Source organism: Taudactylus pleione, unplaced genomic scaffold, assembly GCF_031769625.1.
Source record: "Taudactylus pleione unplaced genomic scaffold, aTauple2 ptg000936l, whole genome shotgun sequence".
Taxonomy (NCBI): Eukaryota; Metazoa; Chordata; class Amphibia; order Anura; family Myobatrachidae; genus Taudactylus; species Taudactylus pleione.
Window position 1 is genome coordinate 635287 of NW_028285337.1, and position 24328 is coordinate 659614.

Below are 24328 nucleotides of genomic sequence, written 5' to 3' on the forward strand. Positions count from 1 at the left end.
ATAACGATGTCACGTCTCCTGTTCAAAAACATTGATTCTTCCCATTCCATCTTATTAAGTTTATTAATAACATTGGTCGTATCCTTAATATAAGATTTAGTTTGAACTACTAGAGGTTGTAAATGATAATCTATCTTTTCTGAGAGGTTGGTTGTGAGTCCACCCACTTCAGCCAAGATCGGTCTTCCAGGGGGAGCCGTAACGCTTTTATGAACTTTCGGCAGGATGTAAATGGTTGGAGTGTTTGGATGTTCAATAAGAAGAAAGTCATATTCCTTTTTCGAGATGGTCCCCCTCTCAAGATGTTTACTCAAAAATTTGGAAAAACCTGCTTTAATCCTCTGTACCGGGTTATTATTCATTATTTGGTATGTAGTTCCATCTTTTAGTTGTCTATAAATCTCATTTGTATAGAAATCTCTATCATGATAGTGACCCCTCCCCCTTTATCACACGGTTTAATGATAGTATCTTTGTCTTGTTTCAAGGCCTTAATAGCTAATTTCTCTTTCTTTGTGAGATTATGTTTCTTCACTTTGTCTCCTTTTAATTTATTGAGGTCTTCTATTACCAAGTTCCCCTGTGATGGATAGAATGAAGACTGTTTTGTAAACTTTCTTAGCTCAGAAATTTCTGCAGTGGTATCTTTTTGTGAGGCAAAAAAATCTTTAAGGTCAACTTCCGTACAAACTTATGCGTATCTATGAAGGTTTCAAAGGGATCTTGATTTTTTGTAGGGGTGGGCGGGTTCGGATTTCTGAAATCCGAACCCCCCCGATCCGAGGCCGATCCGAGTCAGGCTCGACTTTTCCCGCCTGACTCGGATCTGAAATCGAGGCAAAACGTCATCATCCCGCCTTCCGGGTCTCGCGGGTTTTGGATCCTATATAAGGTACCCGCGTCGGCGTCATTTTCTCACTCGGCTGTGGACAGTGAAGAGGGCGGGTGGGAGTTAGGGCTGGCTGGGCTGTCTAGTGTAGTGTTGTAGTGTAGTGCAGTGTAGTGTTGTGCTGCGCTGTGCTGCTGTTGTCCATAGGGGCTGTGTCCACTACTTCAAAGTCCATAGGGGCTGGCTGGACTGTGTTGTGCAGTCAGTTGTCCATAGGGACTGTGTCCACTCCAAAGTCCTGTGCAGTGTCCCAGTCCTAAAGGGGTGCTGTAGTGTTGTCCAGGGGGTGCTCTGTCCGTCAGGGGTGCTCCCCCCAAGTGCAAAAAAAATAAATATATTTTTCTGTGTTTGTGAATTGTGTGCACTGTGGCTGCACGTGCATCAACAAAGGAGCAGCGCCAAGCATGCGCCTGTGTCCCATTAGTAAAGGGCCGGCTGGCTTGTCCGTTAAAGGGTGTTGTAACCCCCAAAGTACACTCCAAACAAAAAAATATATATTTTCTGTGTTTGTGAATTGTATGCACTGTAGCCGCACGTGCATCAACAAAGGAGCAGCGCCAAGCGTGCGCCTGTGTCCCATAAGTAAAGAGCTGGCTGGCTCATTTCTTAAAGGGTGGTGTAACCCACAAAGTGCACTACTCTCCAGCAAAAATAAAAAACTATTTTCTGTGTTTGTGTGCGCCTTAGCCGCACGTATATATCAATATAACATAAATGGAGGACCAAACTTTCTCCGATAAAAATAAAATAGAGAAAGATCAAGAACCACTTCCTCCTAGTGCTGTTGCTGCTGCTGGGAGTTGTTCATCATCCCAGAGAGGAAGTAGGAACACCACTACTTTTACTAAACAATTGACCCTCCAACAGTCCCTAGCGAGGAGGATGAAGTACGACAGCAGTCATCCTGAAGCAAAACGTATAACTGAGGCCTTGACTGCTATGTTGGTGTTAGACGTGCGTCCGGTATCCGCCATTAGTGCAGTGGGATTTAGACAATTGATGGAGGTAGTGTGTCCCCGGTTCCAAATCCAGTCTACATTCCACCTGCATCCTCAAAGCAGCAGCGACAAGCGTGCGTCTGTCTGTTAAAGGGTGGTGTAACCCTCAAAGTGCGCTCCACAAACAATAAAAAAATTCTTCTTTTTTTTTCTGTCTTTGTGAAATGTGTGGGCTGTAGCCGCACCTGCATCCTTAAAGCAGCAGTGACAAGCGTGCGTTTGTCTGTTAAAGGATTACATCGGTGACAGCATCCAAGTAGGCATGTCAGACAGTCCGTACATGTACTGGCAGGAAAAAAAGAGGCAATTTGGAGGCCCCTGTACAAACTGGCTCTATTTTACCTGAGTTGCCCCCCCCTCCAGTGTGCACTGCGAAAGAGTGTTTAGTGCAGCCGGGAACCTTGTCAGCAAAAGGCGTAGGAGGTTGCTTCCACAAAATGTGGAGAAGATGATGTTCATAAAAATGAATTATCAACTTTTCCAGGGAGACCAGCCTCCAGAACGTACAGAGGGACCTGTGGTGGTGGATCCCAGCGGGGACGAATTAATACTCTTGAGGATATGGATGTACACAACACTGAAGAGGGTGAGGAATCGGTGAATGAGGAGGATGAGGACGACATCTTGCCTCCGTAGAGCCAGTTTGTGCAGGGCCAGATTAATTGCCAGCTTGTTTTGTGGGGGCCCAAACGAACCAATCATTTCAGCCACAGTCGTGTGGCAGACCCTGGTGCTGAAATGATTGGTTTGTTAAAGTGTGCATGTCCTGTTTATACAACATAAGGGTGGGTGGGAGGGAGGGCCCAAGGACAATTCCATCTTGCACTTCTTTTTTTTCTTTGCATTATGTACTGTTTGGGGCCTAGTTTTTCAAACTGCCATCCTGTCTGCCACTGCAGTGTCACTCCTAGATGGGCCACGTGTTTGTGCCGCCCACTCGTGTCGCTTAGCATAATCATCCATCTACCTCGGTGCAACCTTTTGGACATAAAAACACTATTGTGAGGTGTTCAGAATAAATTGGAAATGAGTGGAAATTATGGTTTTTGAGGTTAATAATAGCATAGGAGCAGAAAAATCAACACATTCTGTGATTTTAGCTGTTTTATGCTTTTTTAAAAAAAAAATACAGATCCAAAACACAAAACCCAGAACCCAAAACACGGAAGGGTGGTTTTGGCAAAACCAATCCAGATCCAAAACACGAAGAAAGATCCAGATCCAAAACCAAAACACAAAACACGAAAAGTGGCCGGCGCACACCCCTAATTTTTTGTAGGTGCAAATTTTAAACCTTTATTTAATAAACTGGTTTAAGGTGCAGTTAAGGTCCTAGTGCTTAAATTAAAAATTCTTGTACCTTGAGTTGTGGAAATATTGTCATTTTCAGTGAATTTGCCTATTTGTCCCATACCATTCCTCTTTTTTTCTCCTCTCTTTTTATTCTTATTTTTGTTTTTCTTCCATCCCCTCTTTCCCCTGCATCTCCTTTTTTCTTTTACCAAGGTTGGTATGGTCTGTTCAGTCTCCCTAAAAAACAAGGTTTTGGGGTATATTCTTCATTAAGTGGGCTATATCTATTCGAATATGAGGGTCCAGGTTGTCCAATTTTCTGGTAAGGCCGATTTTTAAATGTTTTTTTTAGGATAGACCCATTGATTTCTAGCATGCGGTTCTGGCCATCTATTGTTTCTATAAGTGGGGTTTAGTTTCCATGGTGATTCGAAAATCAAACTGTCATGGTCTCCTTTAAAGGGGGATAAAATTGAATTGCGTTTCATCGGTGTTTCTTTGTAATCCCTATAGGGTATTAGGCGTTCTCTACTCCGGCAACAGAACATAGAAAGGCAGCCACGTGTTTTGTAAACACGTGGCGTCCTTTTCGGATATTATTCCCCTCGAGGAGGACACCGACTTAATGACTTCCGCGGGGATCACCGGAAGTTCGCGGCTTTTACTAGAATTGTGGAACGCATGTATGTTTAACCTATGTGCTCCAGCATTGATACTTCTTATACAAATGTATTTTGTTTTTTATTGATTCTTTATGATAATAGGTGGTTTTGAAGGATTTTATGTTTTGATGAAATTTGTATTATGTATTAAGGAAGGTATGTTTTCACTTCCTGGTCAATGGACCTAAAAATAGCAGATAGTACAGCCATAGAACCCATACAGCCTAGAGGAAGAGTAAACATTACTCGAAACACGTTGGAAGCTGGGATCTATCTGCTGGTGAAATCTTGTGACCGTGTGCAGCGAGCTAAACCAGAGGCTTAGAGGGAGCTGGGCAGTATATCCGGATATTCTCCCATTCACACCTTCTAGAAGAACCGAATCTGGTGCCAACCACGGTACGGTTCCAACTTATATTTATGACTCTGAGTGAGCTCAGAATAATATAAATGTGGCTACATTTGTAGTAAACATTACATTTTATTTATCTGTGTACATGTCATCCAAATTATATGCTCTTAATTCTGGGCAATCTCGGAATAATTGGTATATGGCTACATGTTTGTAGTGAAAATTTAAATCCCATGTTTATGTCTGCTTGTTGGTGTATGTGTTATTAAATTTTAAAAAATTACTACACTATATAGCATTTTATTTCTCCCTTTTCTTTTATATATATATATCCGGGAGAGAAATTCTGGATGAGCAACAGAACAACGGACATTAATCAAGACATACAAGAAATAGAGATTTCATAAAGTTTTTATTGTTTTATAAATATTGATATGAAACAACTAATTAACTCCTCATATACATGACAAAAATTTTATTGTATTATTTTTCCCTATTAACTGCTCTTGGTGGGGACAGTAGGTCGTGTGTGGTGGCTGCTTACTATTAGGGTGCGCCCGTGTCTTTTTTTCAACAATCTTGTTTATTATAATGTCTGCTGCAAGAAATCCGCCACTAGAGAGAGGCGATGAAGGCCACTCCCAGAACTGAAGGTGCAGCCAAGGGAGACCTCGCAAAGTTGAGACACAGCACTGCTCCAAAAGAACTTGAAACAAGCGACCTAGGAAGGTCCGTACTGTGAAGTCGAAGTATCCTGCACCTGCAGACCATCCAAATAGGGCCTAATTGTCATGCCTTCTGTGCGCAATATGCACGGTAGCACTGACCTGATCGTGTGTTTGAAACACATAGAGGCGGGGCCCACCGAACGGTAGTGCCTGGAACAGGCACAGACCACAGTCTATTGCCCACTGAGGAAGAAGGATGACCTGCCCAGACGTCTAGCGAGGATTTGGTGGCCTCCACACTGTGGGTCCCTGATCATAGAGAGTTCATACGAACTGATCTACCCACCCCGTGGTGCTCAAGGCCCAAAGAGACAAGACTGCAGGAATGAGCAGTTCGACATTCAACTAGGAAGGAGATAGAACCCCAGGTTCCATTCCTGCAGTGGAGCTGGAGCAAAAACTGACGGCTGAAAGGAGTGGAATGATAGCATGGTCCAATGCCACAGTGTTCGCCGCATCCTATGGAAGAGCAATGGTGAAGAACAAAAACAACGCCCTGGTGGCACACCTCAGAGGTCCAAAATCGTACCCTAGCAAATGATGCTGAGCACCCAAGGTCTTCCCTCAATGGTCTGTGAACTGGAGCAACTAACCTACCACCTGCAAGGGAACCGGGTAGAGAAAGATACCCCGTTAGGCACTAGGCTTTCCCGGAGCTGTGTCCCCAAAACGCCAAATGGTACTAGAAACCTGCCCCTGGAAACCGAACTCCAGCCAGGAATCTGCTTGTGGCAGACTAACCTTCCAAGGACGCACCACCCTGAAAAGAGGAGCTAAAACCTGGAAACGCTGACCTTGCCGGGAAGGACAGCCGGGAAAAACAGTGTGTTCTTGACCAGTGGGGAATATGGTATCCAGGTCTGGCTAAAAGTCCTTACCAAACTGAAGATATGGTAAGGAACAAAATGGGTATACTGCGCATGTGAAACACAGATCCAACAAGCCTTTTGAGGCAAAACTGGCCGTAGCTGAAACCCTTAAGTTACCTGTGACCCATCTTGCACGGCATCCACAACAGAGGCTGCCGTAAAACTGTCCCACCAATCCAGCAGGAAAACCCAGGGCAAAGCTTTCGTAAACCGCCTGTGAGGAATAAGTCAGCAGAAGCGACCAGAGCACACGCCAAGGCCAGAGAACGACCCCAGAACAAGGCCGGAGACAACCCTCCAAGTTGTAGCTAGCTGATTCCTAAAGGATGCTGAGCCCAGCACAGGAAGGGGCGTAAGTTGAGCTAAATGGCTACTGCAGCGACAACCAAGGGAGAAGCTTCCATTCGGATACCTAGTCCTTTGGAAGCAAAATGTACAAGGAACGGAGACCTCTCAATCAGGAGTCTTCTAGGCCTCCCCAATGAGATCGGAGAGAACCGCAGAAGGGAAAGTAATTATCTTTCATTGCCAATGCTTGGACAGACCCACAGCCACCGCTTGGGAATCCCTATCTAAACTGCCTAGAGTTTGGCGCACCGCAGCAGTAAGTCGAAGACCGCAGGTCCACACCTTTTGGGAAGACGCTAGTCTCTGCAAGCACCATCAAAGTTGGGCTGCTAACGAAACCCTAGAAGGAGGAATACACCTACAAGTCCACCCCCCACATGCGCCCTGCACAGATGGGGATACTGCATGAGAGGGAGCAGTTGCAAACTGCAATGACGCACCCTGCCTGGCCCCGAGTCAGGGTCGTACATGCTGTGGCTGGTAAACCATCCACCTAACTGAACCCTATAGAGAAAAGAATCCTGTGCCTACAAGGCTCCCTGACTTGCATTCTTTTTTTTTTTTGAAGCGCAACTAGCTTCACTAGGGAGACTGGGCCCACGCATGTTCCACCCCGGGTGACGCAGCCACGTAGTGCCTGCACATCACTGGGCTCTATACCCACACAAGGCCCCCGAGGGCTCTGTACTGTACCCTGGACACCAATGAAAACCTCACCCAAATGTGCTAAATGGAGTACACAGATGAAACCCCAAGAATGGGGATAACATACAAACATTACACAGAGCTGCGGCGTGGGCAAACCCAAGACCACAGCACCGCGAGGCAGCAATGCCAACCACGTTTCATTGTTTGTGGAACATAATTCAGAAAAATCTCCCTGGTGTGCAGCGTGCTTGGTAACAACAGACAGTCAGTTTGTACTTGAACGCAAATAGCAGGGAGAAAAGAAACAAATTACATAGTCCGCTAACACAGAGGCCACTACTACATGCACATTGGTAAATAATTCATAGGCAGCTAATACATGTACACAGGCAGCTAATACATTGGCAGCTAATACAAGTATAAATGTACAGATGTACAGTACATAGCCTTCCAGTAGCAAACACTGAAGCTGCAGGGGAGAGAGGAAGGTCGTCTTGTAGGCGTGTGCAGCGCAGGAGAATGCAGCAGTCCCTGCAGATGAATGGCAACTGTGCATCCCCTGCTGTAGGCAAGCTCCGTGGCTGTACCGTGCAGGAGGGGGGAGTGCAGTGCTGGAAGCTCCGCCCCCTCCATTCTCCACTCTCCCGAGGCAGAGTACTTCCCCTTGTTGGGGAAAACTCCTGTCCTACCCGACAGCCTGTAGCGCGCATGCTCTCCCTGCTCGTATGGGAGGAGAGCTGCCGCAAAAGCCCCTGCAAGATGGCGGCCGCCATCTTAGAATCACACCATCCGCCGGCAAACTCTAAAAGGGTGACTGTGTGCACAGATTCCCGGGTCCAGGCAGTCTCAACGTAGACTGGAGTGCTATTTGGGGTGTCCCGCGATGAGCACCCCCCCGCCGCGGCTGCACATCGGCAAGCTGACTGACAGCTCCCGCAGCCACAAGCACTCATACTGTGTGCTGCTACAAGCAGCGCACAGACCTCAGTAAAAATAAACAAAATAATTTACAAATAAAAATGCTAATCTACAGCAGGGTTGCATAGCAGCCCCTTCAAATGTGCCCTACTCCGGGAGCACCTAAAGAACACTGGAATTGTGGGATTGCAGCTGGGAGGAGCTTACTTTTAAAGATACAGTTTAATTTAGGTGCCAGCTCCAGCCCCAACCTACAGTCCTATTGTCCAGTGTTCCCCAGCCTTGCTGCAAGAGAAAATGGAAACCATGCACTGTTAGTGTTCCCTAAGAATGAGTTCGGGAAACACTGATTTAGAGTGTGCTCAGCCTATAACCTTTAATTCTGGTACTGAATGAATCTCCTCCTTGTATCTCTGATATGTACAACCTGAAAGTGCACAATTCTACACAAAGCCTTGCTTCCAACAAAGGGATCATGATGTACATTATATTCCAGATTAAAGATGCTCTACAGCTCAATCAGCAATATACAATACTTGAATTGTTGCAAGGAAAGGGAACATGTAACAAATTACACAGACTTAACACACATTGGTAGTTCTGAAGTTTAAGTATTAAAATGCATTTGCCCTTACCAGTTGCATTGCAGGTCTCTGCATTAAAAGGCAGTACTTTGACATACTTGTCATTAGAACCTGTAGCAAGCAGCTGCCCACAGGGACTCCATGCCACACAATAAATTGAACCCTTGTGATGCTTGTTTCTCTTAAATCGAACCACTGGTTGCGTGTGTCCATTTGCAAGACTGAGAAAAAAACAAGTATTACATCTGTGGCAAGGTCAAGAATATCTGTTCATGAACAAAACTGTCTCTGTGACAAATCCTCTGCAGCATCTGGTAATGCAGCTTTCTCTCACCTGGTATCTAACACATCAGGGTAAGCACACACTCTCAGTGTTTTGGAATTAGATCCCACAGCATAGAGCGCCCCAGTAGGATGGAAAGCAACAGCCCGAACTGCTTGCGTGTCCTCCAGAGTATTGAGGCAGACAAACTGCTGTTTCAGCTTTCCTTCTGGCTGTAAAATAAAAACAAGGTAATTTAAAAATTTTGAAACTTATGATTACCATCAATTTTAAGTAATAAGAATTGTATGACAATGGCAGAAAGTAAGCACAACTACATCCCAGAACTTCACTGTGATTGGATCACACAACTGGCCAAGTAACAGCACTGACTGATCGGTGTGAATCTGGTTTGCTCTTTAATTCAGCACGCAATCACAGTAATCTATTATACAGCTTTTAACAAAGGGTCAAAAAAAAACATTCAGTGCTACCCTTACAATAGTAGATGCCAATCAAGACAACAGAAGTCCAAATATATGGAGCTGCATCACAAAGAAAAGAAGTGGTCAAATCGGAATCAGTATGATTTACTGCCGAGGTTGGAATCCCGACAGCGGCTGCCCGACATGGGTGAAAATCCCGATCGACCCCAGGTAAGATTCACTAACCTATCCTCCCCCCTCTAACATTAATCCCCCTTAGGGGTGCCTAACCATAACCTTCTCCCCAGTGCCTAAACCTAACCACCCTTCCCCGCCACCTGAACCTAAGTCCCCCCGGGGGGGTACCTAACCCTAACCCTCCCCCCCCCGCACGGCTGTCCGCACTCGGCGCACGGCATCACTTCGATCGGGATACCGTGCGCCGGTCTCCCGGCGGCGGTAAAATGACAGACGTCTAGATTTAGACACGTGTCATTTAACCCTCGCTGGGATAAAGCAGTTGGGAAGCCAGCCGCAGGATTAAGTCTGCTGGCTTCCCGACTGCATACCGTCAAATCATATGTCCACCCCAGTTACATTGCCACCAAAGTGATAGAACTAAATTTAATATAGATCTGGAAGGTGCTTTAATGACAAATAAACTGCACATAGATTAAGATATTTGTTAAACAATGTAGCATCAATTACAATTACAGTACAAATAGCTGGTGACAGAAAAACAAACAAAACACAGCATAACTTCCACAGAAGTCCCTGTTACCATATAAGGGCCGTATTCAATTAGAGGTGAAAAATCTGAGGTCGGACTTTTCGCCATCATCGCCGTTTTTGCAGGGGATAAAGTATCGGGCGCGTGCCCGCTTATCCCCATATTTAATTAGGAATCGTCGAAAACAGGACCCGGCGGAAAGGTAAGTATTGCAAAGTCCTGTCATTTTTGGGGAAATCAGCCTGTCACCCCCCAAAAGATGGTCTGACAGGGGGGATCACTATGGGTACCCCAGATTTGGCTTGCTGAAGGTAATTGGGGTATTTAAATAGCCATGGCAGGTGCATTAATGAGTCTTTGAAGAAGTCGTAAAGAATAGCATTTCGCTTTATTTAAAAAAAATAACTAGTCCCATCAACTTAGGGGTACGTGAAAATGGGTGCAACTATATTTTGAGGTCCCTAAAATGATTTAAAAGAATTCTTTAAAAATCCACCTGCCGCAACCACCCACATTCCAGAAAACACCTGCCGCATACTTGGGGACCCCTCCCTTAGTCAATTTCGCTAGTTTTTTCTTTTTCGCCCCCAAAATGAAACTACTTTTTTTGGGGTGTCCTATGTTTATTATTTTTTATTTTTCATTTTTTTTACACATTACTTTAAGGGGGCATTCCAAAGGCTGCAGGGTACTCTTTTTAATTCTACACCCCAAAACACCAATTCAGCACTTTTTTTCGCCACCTATGCAGTGGTGAAAACTTAGCCCCGTTTTTTTACAATGACTTTTCGCACCTGCGAAAAGTTTTTGAAATTGAATATGGGGAAAAGTGAAAATGGCAAAAATGACGTCATCGGCGATAAATTATCGCTGATGACAGACTTTTCGCTCCAAATTGAATATGGTCCTTAGTCTGGTAACCCTTTCCCAAAAGGCTATGGAATATGAGTGCTGTAACACTGTCATTTACAGTTCCAGATGACTAGGCACAAAAGAGAGTGAGTTGGAAAGATATTGTATAGTATGATCTTCAAGGCCCAATTTATTTATTTATTTAGTTTTAATTTTCAGACTATGAAGGATGCAATATTGATTTGTTAATTTCTTACCTCTGAACTTTTCCGCGCTCCAGCACTTAGTGGTTCTTCAGAGTGTTGTCGATCCCTTTCGCTGCACATAGAAATCATGCAAAAGTTTACAGGAATATCAAGAACGATGTCCCATGTACATAATTATCACCCCCAGACAACTTTAGAGTCATTATACTAACATAATGAAAAATAGTTCATACTAGCCATTAGATTGCTTTCTCCAGGGTCAATGACCTACTTTTCCCAGAACATTTGACCCTAACAGCATCTTTGTTTGGACACGGTGTTCTCTGGCCTATTTGTCTTGATAAATTTCTCATCCTAATATTAATTTTATTTGCCATTTGAAAATTAAGCTCTGCCCTGGTAATATATATTATTTATTTAGTAACAGTTGTGCTTTACAACTGGGAACAAACAGTAATAAAACAAGACTTGGTAATAACAGACAGGCACAGAGGTAAGAGGGCCCTGCTCGCAAGCTTACAATCTACAGTATAGGGATAAATAGGAATGATTAGGAGTAAAGGAGGACAAATTGTTCACTGTTCTGCTACTAGGGTGGTGCTCTAGGTGACTGATCACCTTTAAATTAAATTTTTTATATTGAATTGTGCCTGCCATCTTGCAATTACTACAACAAATATTGCTTTATCATTCTGGCTCTTTAAAGATGAAAGACGAGACCCTGGTCTAGACCAATGTGTAGGAAGGAATGATTAGACAAAAAACTGTGAATCAGATATGTACTGGCGTTCACCCTAATTAATGCATGCCTTCCAGACCCTTTGATAGATAGCCGTAGTAACCAACTTACAGGCCTTAATAATAGTCTAGACCAACGCCTCTCAGAATCCTCCGGATTTCAAAATCTGGATCTCAAGTGTCACGTCATGAGTCAGACATGGCAAATATGGGTGTAGAAATGGCCCTCGGGTGAGCAGATTGTCCCCGATAGGTAGATGTCATCAGCAAGGACAACAAGTCGGCGCACCATGCCCTTCTCAACCAATCTGAGGCAATTAGAAGAACATGAGCAGTCTCCCTCCTAATCCCGGTGGAACACATAGATTGGTGAAAAAAGGTACCCCAGCTGAGAAGGTCATGGGGCTGCCACAGCATCAACCAATGCTATTTCAGGATCCTTGACCACAATCTTCTTGTTCAACCTGGAGGCCAACATGTCGATATCTGGAGAGCCCCAGCATTCCAAAATCAAGTTGACGTTCCCTGATGGCACTCCCACTTCCCAAGTAAACCCTGTGCTGGCTTAAAAAAAAAAAAAAAATGGGTTGGCCTCTCTGGGATGACAATGGTTACAGATAAACTGATATTAGCAGTCTTGAGTAACTCTCTGGTCGCGCAGAATGACCGCAGGAACTTAAAAGCCAGAGCCATCTTTTTTTGCGCACGGGATGTGACGCCCTCAAACAGGTCACGACATGCCTGCGTTTTTAGCCGCCACTCCCCGTTACCTTCCCCAAACACTCCCTGTGTCAGTTACACTGCGAATAAATATTTGCAGTGAGCGACTACTGTATTGTATCTTGACGCATGCTCAGTGCAACTCAGACGCATGCGCAGACAGCCAACATTCGCTCAACTGCGAAGACATCGGCATAGCATACAACTCAATCTGGCCCATTGATAGCAAGGGAACACACTTCCCTGGACCAGCCGCCATGGAATTTAAGAACCAGACGACTAGCCCCCAAACCTGAGAGGCTGGCATCCATCATGACCAGAGTCCAGTCCCTGAGGGAAGCAAAAAATCTGAGTGGTCAAGGACCTGCCAGGTCTAGGATGTACTCTAGGGAAATAATTCCCCTGACCCACAGATCTGAAGTTGACAGGAACTGGAGTCCTGGGATGGGTCTGGAGATGGCCAGGCGGAGGACTTGTCCCCTGGCTGATTGCTAATGCTCCTGGTCACCATGGACATAAGGCCTCTGAAGTTCCCCCTTCTGTGGGCTGTAGACTGACCCCTGGAAAACGAAAAACAAGCCATTCAGTTAAGTGAAAGGACCAAAATCTAGGGGTTTTAGCCATGGAAAGTAAAAAAAAAAAAAGAAGATAAGAGTTCTTCCGGAACAAACAAATTACCCTCAAAGGGCATGCGGGTCTGTGTTGCATGTACCTTGAAGTTTGTAAGATAATTTTGAACAACTATAACTCAAAACCTGAGCAGCCTCATGTTTAGCCTTAGGATGCTTTCAGACCATACTTACAGCACAGAGATGGATACAGTTACTGACTAAGCTCAAAGCAGAAAATATAAATGAAGTCAAACGCACAGGAGCAATAAAGAGAGCAAGAAAAGCCAAAAGAAAACCTTAACCCGTCCGCTCCACACTGACAGTGACCACAGAAACCCTGGGTGTACTACAGTGGCTTAATATAAATAAAGAATGATGATGATGATAATAATAATATAAATACAATACAGCCTGCAATATAGGCGGCAGCAGCAGCCTCACAGACTCCTGCAACAACAGTTAAAATGAGGAGAAATATAACTAAACTGCAGCCTCACTTCTCCACAGCAACTCCCAGCGTAAGACAGAAGAGCAGCAGCATGAGCTACTACACAGCAGGAAACAAAAGGAGGAGCTGCACTTTTAAAGGCTCAGCGGCTGCCTCCTGCCACAACCAAGGTGGCGCAGTTCATACAGAAAGCGGTGCTGGACAAACCACACAAACTGAGAGACCTGCCTACAGCAGGTCACTTCTAAACTTACCGGAGTCCCAGAGGTCCGCTCCAGTACCCACCAGTGCCTCTTAACCCTCTCCCAGTCTACCCAAGGTAGGCTGTGGTGGGCACAGAGTCTCCTCCAAAATGGCATCATCCATAGCGAGGGACTCCCGGCATTCAAAAGCACCTGGAGGGGGACCAGCTTGACTCCAGCGGCCTCCATGACACATGACTCCTGAACGCTGGCTACCATTACTGTGAATCCAGCTCCATTGCCACATTGAGTTCTATAAGGGGGCTGAGGTGCCTATAAAGCCAGCAAACAACAAGTAACTAAAAATGTAATAAAAACCCTATCATATGCACTTTTCATGCCTACTCCAAAGGCACTAAAAAAAAAAAACAGAAATGCCAGTTGAGGTGGGAGGAGTAAGAGGGGGGAGTTTCAGCCTCAATAGTGTTAAATATTTACTACCTACTCCTTAGCAGATATAATGCTACAGCAGCTCCCAGAATAGGAATAAAAGTTGCTAGTCGTCTGGAAACATTTTTCTAGCATTTTAACAGTATTAAAAATGTGTAATTTTTTTTACATTATACAAAACACAGTACACCAGTCTTTAATTGTGGGGTAGGAGAGACTTTAATACGATTTTATATAATGAGGTGAAGGCCAGTACTTCTTGTGCTGAAGGTATGATGAAATCCTGGCAGCAGGAAGCCTGCTTTTTTTTTCATTTTGTTTTACTGATCATGCTTTGTCTCCTATAAAAGCTGTTTAACTCAATCTGTGAGGTCTGTTTCCCCTAAGGCTGATGGAGGAACTTTCTTAGATATACAATAAGGAAATGCAACTATAGTTTTGCTCATACACGTTCACAGTTGTCAGTTTGAGACTCATTTCAACTTACCCTGCACTTCCAAACACTGGTGACTCCTCTGGAATTGGAATATTGGTAGCACACCCTAGTTTCTGTGGAGTGCTGGTATTGATGCTCTGTCCATCAGGCTGCGGATTTCTCTGTAAAGAGGTCAGGAGAGGCGAATGCCCATTGATGGCAGAAGAACTGCTCTCTTTTGGACCATTGTGTGGTCTGCTCTTTGCCTGAATTTCATCACTAATAGGTTCCATCCCCACATTCAACTCTCCTAGTTTCCGGATTGACCTAAAACATGAGCACAGATAATTGTGAAGAGATGATCCCTGCAATTTCTTTATCTATCCTGGATGAGGATTTCTAAGTTATATTAGGACAAGAACCTCCTTATATCTAAAAAGTCAACGGAGCTCCCCGTTAGATATATAATTATCTGATACATTTTATACCAATACAGTAAAAATAAAATATGGAATATAAGTGTTAAAGTAAAAATAATACCAACATACAATATGTGTGTGTGTATATATCGTATCGTATGTATTTAATTTTGGGTGCTGTGCAGGAACATAACGGGCCAAATGTAATAGGTAGTCTGTTTTGGTAAATTGCGAGTTTGGTGCTAAACTCGCAATTTTTCACAACTCTCCAATGTAATAGGGTGTCTGTTCACTGAAACTCGCATTTTTCAGAGTTACTAAAACTCTCCATTCTCAAACTCGCATCCAGATGTTTTCACATTGAAAACAATCAACTCGCCCAATGTAATAGAGTGTCTGTTTCAGACTCGCAAAAAAAAGATTACCAAAAGTCCCCAAATAATAGACCTGCTTCAGGCTAGCGAGTACATCCTGAGCAGGTCAGATTAACACAGAAACATGCACATATCCATGAGATATGTACATGTTTCTGTGTGTACTTATGTTAAATGTTTTTAAATAAAAAAAAAAAAAAAAAAACGTGCACCCCCTCCTCAAAAGCATAACCAGCCCCGGGCTTTATAAAGCCTGTTCTGGTTCTAAAAATACAGGGGCCAAAATGCGTAGGGGGACCCTGTATATTAAGAACCAGCACAGGGCTTTGTTGAGCTGGTCCTGGTTCTGGAAAATCAGGGGACAAAACGAGTAGGGGTCCCCTGAAAATTCCAGAACCAGCACCGAACTCTTTCTAGAGGGGGGATGATGCCACAGCCAGGGAAAACCTTTCAGCGGTTTCCCCGGCCAAAGCATTACCCCTGACTGCTAGTCAGTCCAGGCCGGGGATCCCTGGGGAGTTGGGTACCTCCCCAATAAAGGGGTACCCCTCTCCAGGGCACCCCAGGCCTAGACTGATAGCCCGGGGCTATCCCCGGCACCCTAGGGCGGTGGGTGCCGGGTTGATAGTGTAAAGTGTAAAATTAAGTTTTCAATATTGTCTTTATTTGTAGAACCACAAGTACCAGCAAGCCTCCCCTGCATGCTGGTATTTGGAGAACCACAAATACCAGCATGCGGGGCATTACGGGCCCGCTAGCACTTGTAGTTCCACAACTAAAGAAATACGTAATAAACAAACATACACCGTGAAAGTATAATTTTAATAAAACATACATGCACACTCACACATACTCACCTAGTATCCGAAGTAATCCATAGGGGTGTACCTGAAAAAAAAAATCCATACTCACCTCTCCTATGCGTAGAGCACGTCCACTTGTCCGAGTAGGCAATCCAGGGGTTAAAATAAAAAAATGAAAAAAAAACGAACCATACGGACTGCGTAAAGGTATGTGTGTACACATACCTTTGCTCCGCGTAAATGACCGGGGCACACGTGTGCCCAGTCAGTGAAGGGGCCGCCAGCCAATCAGGGAGCATCTCCGTCGGAGCAGCTCCCTGATTAGCTGAATGCGGCCAGCCTGTGTGTTCCATAGACGTCTATAGTGAGAAATCCCCATAGACGTCTATTGTGGGAACCGCTACATCGTAGCCGCAAGATTAATTGAGGTTAATCTTGTGGTTACATCACTGATACAATGTCGCTGGCGGCCCCTTCACTGACGGGGCACACGTGTGCCCTGGTCATTTACGCGGAGCAAAGGTATGTGTACACACATACCTTTGCACAGTCCGTATGGTTCGTTTTTTTTTCGTTTTTTTATTTTAACCCCTGGATTGCCTACTCGGACAAGTGGACGTGATCTACGCATAGGAGAGGTGAGTATGGATTTTTTTTTCAGGTACACCCCTATGGATTACTTCGGATACTAGGTGAGTATGTGTGAGTGTGAATGTAACCGCTGAAAGGTTTTCCCTGGCTGTGGCATTATCCGCCCGCTAGACAGAGTTCGGAGCTGGTTCTGGAATTTTCAGGGGACCCCCTACTCGTTTTGTCCCCTGATTTTCTAAAACCAGGACCAGCTCAACAAAGCCCTGTGCTGGCTCTTAATATACAGGGGCCCCCTACGCATTTTGGCCCCTGTATTTTTAGAACCAGAACAGGCTTTATAAAGCCCGGGGCTGGTTATGCTTTTGGGGAGGGGGTTGCACGTTTTTTTTTTAACACACACAGAAGCCATCACGGATCTCACTGATCTGTGATGGCTTCTCTAAAACTCGCACCTTTTAATGCTACTCGCATTAAAAGGTGTCAGTTTACATAGTCCTAAACTCGCCTGCACTCGCAAATGCAGTAGCCTCGAGCTGAAAAGTTCGCAGGCTATTGAATTTGCGTGTTTCAGTACAAACTCGCACTTTTTAAAAGTGCGAGAAAGTGCGAGTTTGTACTGTTACTAAAACTGACTACCTATTACATTTGGCCCAGCATGGCTATTCTATTTGCACCCTACTTCACCTCTTAGTAAATGGAAAAAAATAAATAAAACCAACATTGTTGTATATTCTGAGTAACACCCCGCTGCTTTCATGCCCAAGAATCGAAGTAAAAAAGAAAAAAAAAAGAAGACTTAAAATTCTGTCAAGGAGCAGTTTCCATTTTCTTCTAAACTGCTTTATACTATATAGCAAAGGAGTAGAGCACACACTTTACCCTCAAGCATCTTTTCTCTCTCTCCAATGGCTTATCCACAATATTTTCAAAGGAAACTTTAGTTTTTTACATGCATTATATATATTGTACTGTAGATGGGTTATCTAGCTTATATATGCATATGTGGGATTTCCAGTATCCATGTGTATTGAATAGGTGGCAAATTAAAATTTAGAGCAGATTTGTACTACCCAAAGAAAGATTCTTCATGTACATTAATCCCAAATAGTTTTTTTGCAGACGTCTCTGGCGAACACAAAGGATTAATTTGTTATTAGTACTTATTGAGAAACTGCTCAGTGAGATTCTGGGGATGTTCTGCGTCCTCGGCTTGGTTGACTCCTCCCTCAAACAGCATTTGTTGGTAGAGCTGTCTCTGTTGCTCCTTCTGTTCTAGGTGCTGCTGGTAACGCAGTTTCTGTCTGTAATACTCTTCAAACTGCTCTGTGGAGTCCCGGAGCTGAAAAACATCCCGTCTGAAAAATAAGTTCTGCAGAAGATATTAGCTTGCTGTCCAAGCATTACAAAGAAGGCACAAAACTTTGGGATGATGAGCTGTCTGTGAATTTATGTTATATCATACAATACTGTATGTGTGTTGGTAAATATACATAATGCATATGGCTTCTATTACTTGTTACTCTTGGGTATGTGGTGACTCCGCTTCTATTTACAGGCAGTCTACTTAGCATTATTTGTAGAGTAATTTTAATAGATGGGCAACAGGGGCACATTTTGGCACAATATACTTTTAGTTATATTCTGATCTGTGCCCAGCATATGAGTTTCATATGACAAATAACCATTATTATAGACTCATTGTCACCATTTATGTAGAATTATATATCCGTCCTCTAAGTAAAATACATATTTTTAACTCTTAGTTGTCAGAGTATACCCAATACAAATTTACAGATCTGCTAAGTTAAATGGGTATACCTTAGATATTTCCATTATCTTCATCCGATCTTAACTGAACTTACAGGTTTAGTTCATTTTATGCCTTTGGGGTAATGTAACTTTTACACCCCTATTTGAATATTTTGAACTGCTCTACAGGCCCACCTCTGGAGCCACCACTCATCCCAGACTATGAGCTTGACAGTCCCGCAGCACTTGGGCCATGTTGATTTGTCACCCAATCACCTCAATAAACATTTTAGGCCTTTTTCACCTCATACGAGATGAATTTACAAAAATCCCTGCTTACTGGGTGCTTAAGTCATTGAAGAAATATACTCCCCGAATGTCATGCCTCTAGGTCCAGGGGTTTGTGCTGAGCGTTAATGAGTAAGTCAGGCAGGAAATTGCACAGGAGGAGAAAACATTTTACCCCTTTTCACCCTCTTAAAAGTCAAAATTTAAAAAAAAGCCATGCTTAGTGGGTGCTTATGTCATGGAAGGATTATACTCCCTGAATTTCATGTTTCTAGGTGCAGGGGTTTGGGCTGGGCATTGATGAGTCAGTCAGGATTCAAATAGTGGAGCCACACCAACTGTCACCCTAAAGGCTGCCAAACATCACTGACAGTTGGTGTGGCTCCCCATTTGAATATTGGACTGAACTGCAGCCTCACCTCTGGAGCCGGCACTCGACCCAAAGAATGAGCTTGACAGTTCCGCAGAACTTGGGCCTTGGTGCTTTGTCACCCAATCACCTAGTTTGAGAGGGAACTTTTTACCCCTTTTCACCCTCTTAGTAGTTGAATTTCGACAAATCCCTGCTTAGTGGGTGCTTACATCATTGTAGGCATATATTCTCCAAATTTCATGTTTCTAGGTCAAGGGGTTTGGGCAGGGGGTACTGACTCAGTCAGTCAGGACACTGCATAGGGGGAGGAAACATTTTAGCCCTTTTCACCCTCTTAAAAGTAGAATAAAAAAAAAAATCCCTGCTTAGCGGGTGCCTGCATCATGGAAGGCATATACAAAAGGCGTGCATACTGTGGGGCAAAAAAGTATTTGGCCAGCCACCGATTGTGCAAGTTGTTGCATTTTAAAAGATGAGAGAGGTCTGTAATTTCCATCATAGGTACACTTTAACTGTGAGAGACAGAATCAGAACAAAAAATTCCGGAAATCACATTGTATGATTCTTAAACAATTTATTTGTATATTCTTTCTGAAATAAAAATATTTGGACAATCAAAAAGTTTAACTCAATACTTTGTAAAGTAACCTCGGTTGGCAATTACAGAGGTCAAACGTTTCCTGTAGTTCTTGACCAGGTTTGCACACACTGCAGCAGGTATTTTGGCCCACTCTTCAATGCAGATCTTCTCTAGATATGTCATGTTTTGGGGCTGTAGCCGAGCAACAAGGATTTTCAACTCCCTCCACAGATTTTCTATTGGGTGGAGGTCTGGATACTGGCTAGGCCAATCCAGGACCTTGAAATGCTTCTTACGGAGCCACTCCTTAGTTGCCTGGGCGGTGTGTTTGGGGTCACTGTCATGCTGGAAAACCCAGCCACATTGCATCTTCAGTGCTCTTACTGAAGGAAGGAGGTTTTTTCCCCAAAATGTCACGATACATGGCCCCATTCATCCTCTCCGTAATACGGATCAGTCGTCTTGTCCCCTTTGCAGAAAAGCATCCCCAAAGCATGATGTTTCCACCCCCATGCTTCACAGTGGGTATGGTGTTTTTGGGATGCCACTCATCATTCTTCTCCCTCCAAACACGGCGTGTGGAGTTTATACCAAAAAGTTCTATTTTGGTCTCATCTGACTACATGACATTCTCCCAATCCTCTTCTGGATCATCCAGATGGTCATGGGCAAACTTTGGACGGGCCTGGGCATGTGCTGGCTTAAGCAGGGGGACCTTTCAGGCGCTGCAGGATTTGAATCCATGACGACGTAGTGTGTTACTAATGGTAACCTTTGTGACTGTGGTCCCAGCTCTCTTGAGGTAATTGACCAGGTCCCCCGTGTAGTTCTGGGCTGATCCCTCACCATTCGCAACATCATTGATACCCCATGAGGTGAGATCTTGCATGGAGCCCCTGGTCGAGGGAGATTGTCAGTGATATTGTATTTCTTCAATTTTTTAATAATTGCGCCAACAGTTGATCTCTTCTCACCAAGCTGCTTGCCTATTGTCGAGTAGCTCATCCCAACCTTGTGCAGGTCTACAATTTTGTCCCTGGTGTCCTTAAGACAGCTCTCTGGTCTTGGCCATGGTGGAGAGGTTGCAGTCTGACTGTTTGAGGGTGTGGACAGGTGTCTTTAATACAGTTAACCAGTTCAAACAGGTGCCATTAATACAGGTAACAAGTGGAGGATAGATGAGCTTCCTAAAGAAAAAGTAACAGGTCTGTGAAAGCCAGAATTCTTGCTGGTTGGTAGGTGTACAAATAAATTGTTTAAAAATCATACAATGTGATTTCCGGAATTTTTTGTTCTGATTCTGTCTCTCACAGTTAAAGTGTACCTATGATGGAAATTAAAGACCTTAATAATGAAACATTTAAACAGATAACAGTAAGTGAATAAAACAGTTGTACATTAGCGACTACTGTCACTGTAAAGGCATACACACTTAACTCTATATTGCTCATGGAGCGAATCATTAAGGGTTTGCCGGGCTCAATGTTGTTAACGACATTGAGCCTATATACTGAACAATATCGTCAACGATATCATTCAGTGATGTCACCGGCAGAATCCCTGAACATGCACAACCTGATGATCTTGTCAGATTGGCCTGCATGTTCAGGCGATGAAAGATATCATTAACGATCCGTGGGAGCTCGAAATGTTAACAATATCTTGCACACACACAGGATTGTGAACGATAACGATATCGTTAACAATATCGGCCAGTGTGTACGCGGCATAAGAGTGGTTCATTTGGGAAGAAAACGTACAGTGAATTGTACTGGCAGGAAGTGCTTAATACTTCTTCAAGGTCAAGGCTGCCATGTCTACTCACTGTTTGTTGTGCTGGATTCTGAAGTGGCTGCTCAGGCTAAGTCCTGTTTAAGTTCTTTGGTGAGGACTAATGTCAGGTCCTTTGAGTTATGAAGTAATTCGGACATTTCTTGAGATTTTTCTGTCAGAAAAGTGTATGTCAGTGAGGCAGTGATGTCCTGTTGTCAGTGAGGCGGTGTCTCTGTGAGAGATGTTATTGTTTACACTTGTGGAGTAATACAGCTGTGAATTTGTGAGGAGGTTCAGATTATAGCAAGATGTATATTAGGCTTGAGGTGTGCGGCCGTTGGGAAATAATGCACGGTCATGTGATCTAGTGTATCCTATCATGTTGGTTTATCTCTCTCAATATACCAAACACATCACTGCAGTTTCCTGTGGATTTATAGTGTTCCATTTCCACAAAAAACCCATAAGAGTTTTACATCCTCTAGCAGGGAGAATTGAATGAGGAAAAGAGGAGAGGACAGCAGTGTTGAGCAGATTCCATATTTACCAGTGAAGCAGTAAATGCAGTGATCAAACTGGGTCCAAATAAAATGACGCAATAACACAGTATCTGGGAGATTTAATGGTCTGTGCAGATTACTGGCATGGGCCAATATCTTAATGTGCAAAAGTAAGCGATAAGTAGGAAATAGATGTAGTATTTAGAAACATTAGTGTCCCTATTTCACTATAAGGTTTTGGGCACACGTATCTACCGTCCTGCAAATATTCAGATTGGTGAAAGAGTTGAAACTGAAATCTATACTTTTATACAGTACCTTCACTTTAGGACTGTATCAGAGTAGAGATCTATGAAGTATGCAAATCTGGTGACATTCCACTGAGAACTAGCCAAATTAGATAGCCGAAATAAATCTAAAAACATCAATTTATGCAATATATTAATTAAAATATTTTATACGTCTAATGTGTGGCAAAGGCATCCCATGCAACTTGCCCTAAATAGCCTTAAGTTACCAGTAAACGTCTAAACGCTATAAAAATGTTGTTCTTCTTTAGGGTATATTAAGGAAGTCTGTTTCCGGAGCTATAGAAAATATAATTAATATGAGATTGCAGCTGTTTATAGATGCTTTTCTACTTGCTCACAAAAAGGAAAACATAAAAAGGCAACAGTGCAATCAATATACCAATACATATATAAGTCATATAAACAATGATCATCCATTGGCACCAATAATTTTTTTTAACTAATAGTATTGGTGAAAATTGATGGTCATTGTTTTCATAACATACTGTTTATGTATTTAATTAATAATGGAAATTTTAATTGTAGAGTAATTTTTTTCATTTAAGGGTGAATTATGTCTTGAAACAATAATACAATGTACTGCAAATGTTGTAAGGCTATTGTACAATGAATTTTAGGTAACAAATCCTTCCCTTGTTCTCAAAAATGTTTTAGAAAGGTCCTGTTGTAACTCATATTTCAATCATTTTAATACAAGTATACAGGGCTCCAATAGGGAGATATGTATACTTTATAGCAGTGGTTCCCAAAGTTTCTTACATCACGGAACCCTAGAGTATCAGCATTTTCTTCATGGCACCCCGAAGCCAAAAGTTATTTTTTTTGACAAATTCAGAAAAATTCTTAAATTAAGTAAATTGCACTTATATATTACCCTTAGGGTCAGTTATGTGGTGGTGAATAGGGCTGCACTTTTGTTTGTCCATATATTTTATGATTGGTAGTTACCAGCATTGGTTTAGACCAGTGTTGGCTAACCTTGACACTCCAGCTGTTGTGGAACTATATATCCCAGCATGCCCTGCCACAGTTTTAGCATGCCCTAATAGCAAAACTGTAGCAGTGCATGCTGGGTTATGTAGTTCCATAACAGCTGGAGTGTCAAGGTTAGCCAACACTGGTTTAGACTATCATATTGACCAAAAATACATAAATTTGATTTGATCCTGGACCACCAACCCGTGGCACCCCTGCAAGAGCGCTGAGGCACCCCAGAGAGCCACGGCATCCAGTTTGGGAACCACTGCTTTATACTAATTATTATTATATAAAGTTACATTTTGATAACTCTTAGTTTAACATTTACTCATTGCAACTCCTCTGTTTTATGTATAATAAATACAAAACCATCTGTAAAATATTATATTGTAGCACTAGGAGAGAAAGTAGGAAGCAGAAGGGAAAGTATGACAGAGTATTCTCAGAACCGTGGCTGGAACCACTAATTTAACACACGCACCATCCTTTTTTAGATTCTGTTAGGACATAAAGGGCTGGAAAAGTGCAATGAGATCACTGGAAAAAGAAAACATTACCTCATTTGTCTCAGGTTTTTTTGGCTCCTCGCAGGGCGCTGCAGCTTGGGTGTCATTCTCAGGACTCAGGTTTTGGCACAAAGTCTCACTGCTGCTTGGAATGTCTCTCTCCTGAGGGGTTTCACTCCTATCAGGAATATGAAAGTGCTTTACATTTACTGGGCTTTCCAAGTGCTGATGTTTACTTTCCTACTATAGAAAATAACCCAAAATTCTGTCGAGACCCATACATTTAGTAATGCCTGTTGTCATGATATAAATGATATATACATGTAATTACATAGTGGAAAATAACCCTATTGTATATTTTGATGTTAGTGCATTAAGTGCTTTTATGTAGCTCATCTAAGATATTAATTATTTTTATTATTATTATTATTATGGAAAAATTCTTTTAGGTCTTCCTTTTAAACTGATATCTCTATATAATCATATAATCAAAGTCTACCTTGATATGTTGCTAAAAAAAAAGAAAAAACACCCTCTTCTATATAGAGAATATTTATCTCTTTTACACTCAACAATCCAAATCCCTGCTCTCAGTTTAAAATGTTCTCAGGATGGCGTCAGATCACAGCACTAGTTCTGTGTCGACAGGTTAAAGTGAAGGAGCAAAAACAATGGGATATCAGATGGCGCTGTCTAAGCTGCAGGTTCAAATGGGGGTAGTCAGCCCCCTATAAAAATATATTTTGTGTAAAGTG

The 24328-nt window shown here is 43.0% G+C and overlaps 1 protein-coding gene across 2 annotated transcripts in view; it reads right to left on the reverse strand.

Annotated features, from left to right (window-relative positions):
* The window catches only part of WDR47 (WD repeat domain 47), a 104698-nt gene that overhangs the window by 21682 nt on the left and 58688 nt on the right, over positions 1–24328 (reverse strand). For both annotated transcript variants that reach the window (XM_088459804.1, XM_088459805.1), the window contains exons 6-11: positions 23625–23751; positions 17676–17854; positions 14401–14655; positions 10816–10876; positions 8624–8784; positions 8341–8510 (exon numbers count right to left, since the gene is read on the reverse strand). In XM_088459804.1, coding sequence (XP_088315930.1) covers positions 8341–8510; positions 8624–8784; positions 10816–10876; positions 14401–14655; positions 17676–17854; positions 23625–23751 — 953 coding nt within the window. The remainder of the gene's footprint in view (positions 1–8340; positions 8511–8623; positions 8785–10815; positions 10877–14400; positions 14656–17675; positions 17855–23624; positions 23752–24328) is intronic.